At 28.4% G+C, this 9,740-nt stretch overlaps 1 protein-coding gene across 1 annotated transcript; it reads left to right on the top strand.

Annotated features, from left to right (window-relative positions):
• The first annotated feature begins 930 nt into the window (after positions 1 to 930).
• On the top strand, positions 931 to 2,794 carry LOC149480654 (uncharacterized). Its single transcript, XM_089706575.1, has 2 exons — positions 931 to 2,158; positions 2,266 to 2,794. Exons 1-2 carry the CDS (start codon positions 2,153 to 2,155, stop codon positions 2,719 to 2,721), a joined length of 462 nt encoding a protein of 153 aa, XP_089562701.1. The 5' UTR covers positions 931 to 2,152; the 3' UTR covers positions 2,722 to 2,794.
• The last annotated feature ends 6,946 nt before the right edge of the window (positions 2,795 to 9,740 follow it).

Raw genomic sequence — 9,740 nt, forward strand, 5'->3', positions numbered from 1 at the left:
ATATTTCTCTTGGAATATTACTTCATATACACGCGGAATAGAGTTATTCGAACAACATCTTGAACCAATTTCTATTTAATTAGTTCAAGTGCTTTGAATATAATATATGTAACATAATATTATACCAACTAAAGATTCTGAAAACGGAACGCCTTCCTTATAAAGTGTATTCTTCATTTACTATAATTTTCCCTCATAAAATTTCATTATTTTATATACTTCAATTATAATATGAATTATTCATAGTAGTCTTGGTCTCTTCATTTAAAATGTTGCTCATAATAGTTAAAATTATAAAACTCTTTCCTTTGTTAATCGCTGCTGTCGCGTGTATGTACACACCCTTACTAGTAGTATGGATTCCCGGGTACTGCCTCACTCTATGCTGCCTCACTTTATGGTACGGTGAGGACGTGACTTGATTGAAAACCCCGACTAAAAAAAGAAAAAAAAAAAAAAAAAAAAAGTTTGGACTCTTTTCCCACTAAAGCGGCCACGCTGAGTCGATAGCACTCACTCCCGAAGCGATAGGATGCACGGTTCCAAAGATAGCTGAGGTGTGCAGATCGATTAACTCTTATCAAATATCAATTAGATAAGAGTTAATCGATGGGTCATTAATGGGACGCTAATGACCCACCGGTTGTTTGCCTTTTCCTATTATCTATCGGCGTTCATATCTATTACTCATTGTGCACCTCGCTTATCACTGCTTTTGTATTAAACTTCTTTGTTACGACCTACCTCGCTATTCTAACCAAACGATGTATTATTATATTCAAGAAAAAATACGTCTAAAATCCTATATTTATATATTATCCTACTATATTATTATAATTGTTGCTTTTTTAAAAAGCGATTCACTTCTGGGACTCGCCGGCCGCTGCAGCGGCACACTCGCTTTGCTCGCTCGGCTCGTGCGTTGTTTATCAAAGTCTAACCTAACCTAACCTAATTGTTGCTTTTTTAAAAAAGCGATTCGCTTCTGGCGTTGTTTATCAAAGTCTAACCTAACCTAATTGTTTTTCCGGGTAATCTGATGTATCGAACTTTGTTACGGCAGGACAAGGATTGTAAAAGAGTTGATTGAAAATAAAACATATTATTTCCATATATTATTTCTTTATTTACACCCGCATTACACTACAATACAATTTAACAAGTGTCATATCATTTCTTGGTGAGTCATACGAAAAATTTGTAAGGAAATCTTCCAATCTCAGGCCTCGGAACTTGTAGTACAAATATACCACGCAATACTCTCCACAAAACGTGGAATAGATATCCTGAATTCTAGCAGTATTATAGTCCCACATGCGACAATTTCTTCTTAAAAATTCCGCTATTACTCTAATCGGTTTACGTCCAAAGGAATCAAAATATTCTCCAACTCTTTCGTGGTTGATATGAATAGCTACCCAATGAGAACCTGGCTGTGAGTCAGGGTCGAGATTGCATATAATAAATGCAGGTATGTGTATATGCATTGGCAGGCGATTCGAGGGGTACACGCTATACTGGAGGCTGGGGTGTATTCTATGAAGACTCATTTGCAGGTCTAATGTATTCATTTTTACATGTTTGACCTCATCCAATTTCTATCAATCATCAACCTAAACTAACATCATGTTATATTGTCATCCCAATATATGCAATATTTTTATATGTATTTATTTAGAAATGCAGGCCGGCCAATATATGCAATATTTTTATATGTATATTTATTGTTTGTAAGGAAATAAAAAATAGTAAATTGCATACAATTTGTTTTATTTAATTTTATAATGTTTCCCTTAGTTACATATACACAAAATGCATTAAGCATACATTAAGCAATATTCACTACAAACTGAAGTCCAAAGATAATGATTCCCAAATTATTCTCAATATAATTATAAGTACATAAGTGATTGCTTAACTATGTTCGTTGTTTTTGTTTGTGTTTGTTGTGTCATGTCTTGTGTATTAGTTGTTAGCTAAGTATGTTAATGTATTCATTTTTCGGAAATCCTTATAGATAAGATAATGATTCCAAAGTCGTGCTAGCCCCTTCCCAAATCTATCATATAAATATCCCTGCACGCATCCTTAGTATATTGTGTTTCGAATTCAACCACAGGTCAACGCGTAGAAATTTATTACAAATAACAAAATGGAGGTAAGTTATTATTATTATTAATATTATTTTTAATTATTACTTCAGTAAAATCTTTATTTATTTTTATCTCGTTAAACATATTTTTAATTATATATGTTATGTTTCAGGCTTCTTACAACCTCAAAGATGTGGAAAAATGTTTCAAGCCCTATAATTATTATGATTTATCGGATGAAGATGAGGTTTCTAACTTAACAATAAATAAAAATAAGAGGACCAGTCGTTTAGATGACTTTTTTCTTCGAGAGCCTGAGCGGAAAAAGAAAAAGGCGAAACTATCTTCAATTGTTGGACGTTCAGTGAAGGAGGGATGCATTTCATATATTTCAACAGACAAAGATGACGGAAAGGATGCTGATCTACTAGTGAAAATTGATTTATATAGTTTAAAAAAGTTGAAAGAAATCCCGGTGTCGCAACATTGGAAAAATGCTGATATTCGCATTAAATATTATACAAAAAACGATTCTAACATAGATCTTCAAATAAAAGATATTGTATACAACATAACAAAGGAGATATCGGAGGAAGATAGTGCAAAACACTACAGCTTTAAAAATTAGGTTTCTTCATGTGGTAGCTTAGTAATTAAATAGGAAGTTTGTAAGGAAATAAAAAATAGTAAATTGTATACAATTTGTTTTATTTAATTTTATAATGTTTCCTTTAGTTACATATACACAAAATGCATTAAGCATAACACATAAATCTAAAACATAACACACATTATAACCTTAACTACTATAGTCTACAGTAACATTTCTTAAAAACTACAATTATTTTACATTAGTTACAATCAAACAATACATTTTAAATATGTAATAAACTATTATATAACATTATAGCAATATCATAATTTTACATGCGGTACAAATTTTGTATATACACACAGAAATAATAGTAAAAAGTCACTTAGCGTAATTTATAATGTCCCCAAGCCAATGTATCAATGTTGTTGTTCATAATACATCGATTGGTATCATTATATGATAAAGATGTTTTATTTATTTTTTGTGTAAAAATAGTGTGTTTGATTGACTTAAATCGAAGCATACTTCTTGAGAACTTTAAATTATTCCATTTCTTTCATAAAACATATAATATATATTTTTTTATTGCAAATTTTTAAGCATTAACCTATCATTTAGTGTGTATTTTTATTTTTTTTAACTCTGTTGTAAGAACTAGAAATTCGACGCCATATACGCATAAAATTTCATCAAAGTAAGGTTATTTTAACTTAGATTTTCTTTGAATTTTTCAATAAAAGTACTTAAATTGCCTCGAACATATTTTAGGATGTCTCAGTGTCTTTACTGTTGTATATTTTATAAGAAAACTTCTTCTAATTAATTTTGTGTAAAATACAAAGACACGAACGTCCCGCATGGAAAAAATTGAAACACGCCTCAGGTTATTGGCTATTAAACAAACTGGACAATGAATATCAATAAATTGTCTCGAACGCATTTTAGATATTGAATGAATCTTTAATTTGAGATATCATCACACATTGTTACTAATTTAGTTTTGTTAAACGAGCTTCTAAAGAATTACAGAAACAAGCCAAAATCACTCTAAAATCGATAGGGACTCTTAAGGGTCTCAGATATATCTAAAATACAAAATCCTAAATAAATCGGCTTATCATAAATTAATTTTGTTTTCCGTAATTGTATTGCGACTAATTAATGTTCTGAAAATATTGATAAACTATGGAATTCTGGTTTTGCAATCCAATCCTGAGCACCTAAAACTTTACCACGATTATCCCAGTGAGTTAGTAGTTTAACGTTTACTCTTTTTCAATATTTTCCATAGTCATATCGAAGACAGAATTGTTCATTAATTTAAAAAAGTCTTTTTCAAAGTTTGATGTAGCTAACGTTCTCAAACTAGTATTTAAGTCTATGTATTTCTTTAACCAAGAACTCTGTTTAAATTTTAAAATTCTATGTACTTTAATTAATCCAATTCCCATTTCAATTCATTGTTTTAAATTCCTGTAGTGAATGATGTATTTATTTTTATTATTTAAATTAGGAACTAATTTAGTTTCTTCAGTATTACCCACACATATGTTTTCAGGACATAACGAAAAGTCAGAATGCAAATTATGAAGTTCATCAGGATATTCCAAATCAACTTCTAAAACAGAACCGAAATCAGAGTTATCCGACACATTATAATCTGTATTATAATCTATCCATTCGAAACCACCAACAGGAAGAGATTGAGTTAGGATAGTTCCTTTTTAGTTCTGTAAACTGATCATCATTAAGATTTTTAGCTAGTTGATCTAAACTACACGATAAAAATTTCAATGAATCTATGAATCTTAAACTTACTGATTGATTATTTATTGTTAGCAAAAATGTATTTTTATTTATTTATTTTTTTATTTTTTCACCTTCAAGAAAATTTCAAAAGTTCTATGTCAGTAATTGATATTTTTGGTTTATCGCATTCAAATGTAAATATTAATATAAAATACATTTTTTAACTAATTGTATTAGGTGTAGTTTGGGCAAGTGTATAATTCATATTTAATTTTAAAATCAAAGTCAATTAATTTTTCGACAATGATGTAAATATTTTAGAATGTTTTATTGGATTAATTTTCAATCCAGTATTCGGTTAGCGAGCTTATTACAATATTAAGTACTATTTATTCTTTTGATTTATCTTTCCACCTTCCAAACAATATGAGATAAAAAATGTCAAATGATTTTTTTCTTAATAATAGTTTTTATTTTTTCATCAGACGTTTAAATTCAAGTTAAGCTTCATAAAATATGATCATATTATATTACAAAATAAAAACCTATGCATTAATATTTACTTACCTTTTTTACGAATATTTGATATCCTCATACTTTTTTTTCTTTGCTTTTGATATTCTTATTATGTCTATTTATTTTTTCGACGACGATAAAATTTTAAAAACTCGACCCCAAAATAAGACCATCCGCTCGATTTTTGCAAATAAGCAAAAATGTTTTTCATTATTTTTTTTTAGGATGCTGGCACATTCACAGGTTCGCCAGGACTGGCGAACCTGCGAATCAGTGGCACCCATCCTAAAAAAAAAAAAAAAAATAATGAAAAACATTTTTGCTTATTTGCAAAATCAAGCGGGTGGTCTTATTTTGGGATCGAGTTTTTAAAATTTTATCGCCGTCGAAAAAATAAATAGACATAATAAGTTTTATGGCCCCGCGAGACAGGCTGTGCCTAGTGCGGGGTCCGCTGTCATAATCTGTATATATTTTAATAACCTTCTTTTGGCAAATAAATATTATTTTATTTATTTTTATTTATATCAAAAGCAAAGAAAAAAAAGTATGAGGATATCAAATATTCGTAAAAAAGGTAAGTAAATATTAATGCATAGGTTTTTATTTTGTAATATAATATGATCATATTTTATGAAGCTTAACTTGAATTTAAACGTCTGATGAAAAAATAAAAACTATTATTAAGAAAAAAAATCATTTGACATTTTTTATCTCATATTGTTTGGAAGGTGGAAAGATAAATCAAAAGAATAAATAGTACTTAATATTGTAATAAGCTCGCTAACCGAATACTGGATTGAAAATTAATCCAATAAAACATTCTAAAATATTTACATCATTCTCGAAAAATTAATTGACTTTGATTTTAAAATTAAATATGAATTATACACTTGCCCAAACTACACCTAATACAATTAGTTAAAAAATGTATTTTATATTAATATTTACATTTGAATGCGATAAACCAAAAATATCAATTACTGACATAGAACTTTTGAAATTTTCTTGAAGGTGAAAAAATAAAAAAATAAATAAATAAAAATACATTTTTGCTAACAATAAATAATCAATCAGTAAGTTTAAGATTCATAGATTCATTGAAATTTTTATCGTGTAGTTTAGATCAACTAGCTAAAAATCTTAATGATGATCAGTTTACAGAACTAAAAAGGAACTATCCTAACTCAATTTCTTCCTGTTGGTGGTTTCGAATGGATAGATTATAATACAGATTATAATGTGTCGGATAACTCTGATTTCGGTTCTGTTTTAGAAGTTGATTTGGAATATCCTGATGAACTTCATAATTTGCATTCTGACTTTTCGTTATGTCCTGAAAACATATGTGTGGGTAATACTGAAGAAACTAAATTAGTTCCTAATTTAAATAATAAAAATAAATACATCATTCACTACAGGAATTTAAAACAATGAATTGAAATGGGAATTGGATTAATTAAAGTACATAGAATTTTAAAATTTAAACAGAGTTCTTGGTTAAAGAAATACATAGACTTAAATACTAGTTTGAGAACGTTAGCTACATCAAACTTTGAAAAAGACTTTTTTAAATTAATGAACAATTCTGTCTTCGATATGACTATGGAAAATATTGAAAAAGAGTAAACGTTAAACTACTAACTCACTGGGATAATCGTGGTAAAGTTTTAGGTGCTCAGGATTGGATTGCAAAACCAGAATTCCATAGTTTATCAATATTTTCAGAACATTAATTAGTCGCAATACAATTACGGAAAACAAAATTAATTTATGATAAGCCGATTTATTTAGGATTTTGTATTTTAGATATATCTGAGACCCTTAAGAGTCCCTATCGATTTTAGAGTGATTTTGGCTTGTTTCTGTAATTCTTTAGAAGCTCGTTTAACAAAACTAAATTAGTAACAATGTGTGATGATATCTCAAATTAAAGATTCATTCAATATCTAAAATGCGTTCGAGACAATTTATTGATATTCATTGTCCAGTTTGTTTAATAGCCAATAACCTGAGGCGTGTTTCAATTTTTTCCATGCGGGACGTTCGTGTCTTTGTATTTTACACAAAATTAATTAGAAGAAGTTTTCTTATAAAATATACAACAGTAAAGACACTGAGACATCCTAAAATATGTTCGAGGCAATTTAAGTACTTTTATTGAAAAATTCAAAGAAAATCTAAGTTAAAATAACCTTACTTTGATGAAATTTTATGCGTATATGGCGTCGAATTTCTAGTTCTTACAACAGAGTTAAAAAAAATAAAAATACACACTAAATGATAGGTTAATGCTTAAAAATTTGCAATAAAAAAATATATATTATATGTTTTATGAAAGAAATGGAATAATTTAAAGTTCTCAAGAAGTATGCTTCGATTTAAGTCAATCAAACACACTATTTTTACACAAAAAATAAATAAAACATCTTTATCATATAATGATACCAATCGATGTATTATGAACAACAACATTGATACATTGGCTTGGGGACATTATAAATTACGCTAAGTGACTTTTTACTATTATTTCTGTGTGTATATACAAAATTTGTACCGCATGTAAAATTATGATATTGCTATAATGTTATATAATAGTTTATTACATATTTAAAATGTATTGTTTGATTGTAACTAATGTAAAATAATTGTAGTTTTTAAGAAATGTTACTGTAGACTATAGTAGTTAAGGTTATAATGTGTGTTATGTTTTAGATTTATGTGTTATGCTTAATGCATTTTGTGTATATGTAACTAAAGGAAACATTATAAAATTAAATAAAACAAATTGTATACAATTTACTATTTTTTATTTCCTTACAAACTTCCTATTTAATTACTAAGCTACCACATGAAGAAACCTAATTTTTAAAGCTGTAGTGTTTTGCACTATCTTCCTCCGATATCTCCTTTGTTATGTTGTATACAATATCTTTTATTTGAAGATCTATGTTAGAATCGTTTTTTGTATAATATTTAATGCGAATATCAGCATTTTTCCAATGTTGCGACACCGGGATTTCTTTCAACTTTTTTAAACTATATAAATCAATTTTCACTAGTAGATCAGCATCCTTTCCGTCATCTTTGTCTGTTGAAATATATGAAATGCATCCCTCCTTCACTGAACGTCCAACAATTGAAGATAGTTTCGCCTTTTTCTTTTTCCGCTCAGGCTCTCGAAGAAAAAAGTCATCTAAACGACTGGTCCTCTTATTTTTATTTATTGTTAAGTTAGAAACCTCATCTTCATCCGATAAATCATAATAATTATAGGGCTTGAAACATTTTTCCACATCTTTGAGGTTGTAAGAAGCCTGAAACATAACATATATAATTAAAAATATGTTTAACAAGATAAAAATAAATAAAGATTTTACTGAAGTAATAATTAAAAATAATATTAATAATAATAATAACTTACCTCATTTATACTAGTAGATAAACTAATTACTAAGCTACCACATGAAGAAACCTAATTTTTAAAGCTGTAGTGTTTTGCACTATCTTCCTCCGATATCTCCTTTGTTATGTTGTATACAGGCTCTTGAAGAAAAAAGTCATCTAAACGACTGGTCCTCTTATTTTTATTTATTGTTAAGTTAGAAACCTCATCTTCATCCGATAAATCATAATAATTATAGGGCTTGAAACATTTTTCCACATCTTTGAGGTTGTAAGAAGCCTGAAACATAACATATATAATTAAAAATATGTTTAACAAGATAAAAATAAATAAAGATTTTACTGAAGTAATAATTAAAAATAATATTAATAATAATAATAACTTACCTCATTTATACTAGTAGATAAACTAATTACTAAGCTACCACATGAAGAAACCTAATTTTTAAAGCTGTAGTGTTTTGCACTATCTTCCTCCGATATCTCCTTTGTTATGTTGTATACAGGCTCTTGAAGAAAAAAGTCATCTAAACGACTGGTCCTCTTATTTTTATTTATTGTTAAGTTAGAAACCTCATCTTCATCCGATAAATCATAATAATTATAGGGCTTGAAACATTTTTCCACATCTTTGAGGTTGTAAGAAGCCTGAAACATAACATATATAATTAAAAATATGTTTAACAAGATAAAAATAAATAAAGATTTTACTGAAGTAATAATTAAAAATAATATTAATAATAATAATAACTTACCTCCATTTTGTTATTTGTAATAAATTTCTACGCGTTGACCTGTGGTTGAATTCGAAACACAATATACTAAGGATGCGTGCAGGGATATTTATATGATAGATTTGGGAAGGGGCTAGCACGACTTTGGAATCATTATCTTATCTATAAGGATTTCCGAAAAATGAATACATTAACATACTTAGCTAACAACTAATACACAAGACATGACACAACAAACACAAACAAAAACAACGAACATAGTTAAGCAATCACTTATGTACTTATAATTATATCACTACATAGTATAAAACAAAGTCGCTTTCCCTGTCCCTATGTCCCTATGTCCCTATGTCCCTTTGTACGCTTAAATCTTTGAAACTACGCAACGGATTTTGATGCGGTTTTTTTTAATAGATAGAGTGATTCAAGAGGAAGGTTTATATGTATAATAAGATCCATTAAGTAGTGGAGAAGTACTGTAATTTTTGAGGTTTCTAATGTGATGTCGTAAAAAATTACATTTATTCCGCTTACATTGCAAACGCAGGCTGAACCCTACGAGTTTTATCAAAATAATGTACTAAGTATTATACACATTGAAAAGGTCTACAGAAAAGTCCGCGATGGTATATGTCTATCTCTTATGGA

This window comes from Colias philodice, chromosome 18 (assembly GCF_061535455.1).
Source record: "Colias philodice isolate Cphi_HAF_F1 chromosome 18, ilColPhil1 Martin Lab GWU primary, whole genome shotgun sequence".
In the NCBI taxonomy this organism is placed as follows: Eukaryota; Metazoa; Arthropoda; class Insecta; order Lepidoptera; family Pieridae; genus Colias; species Colias philodice.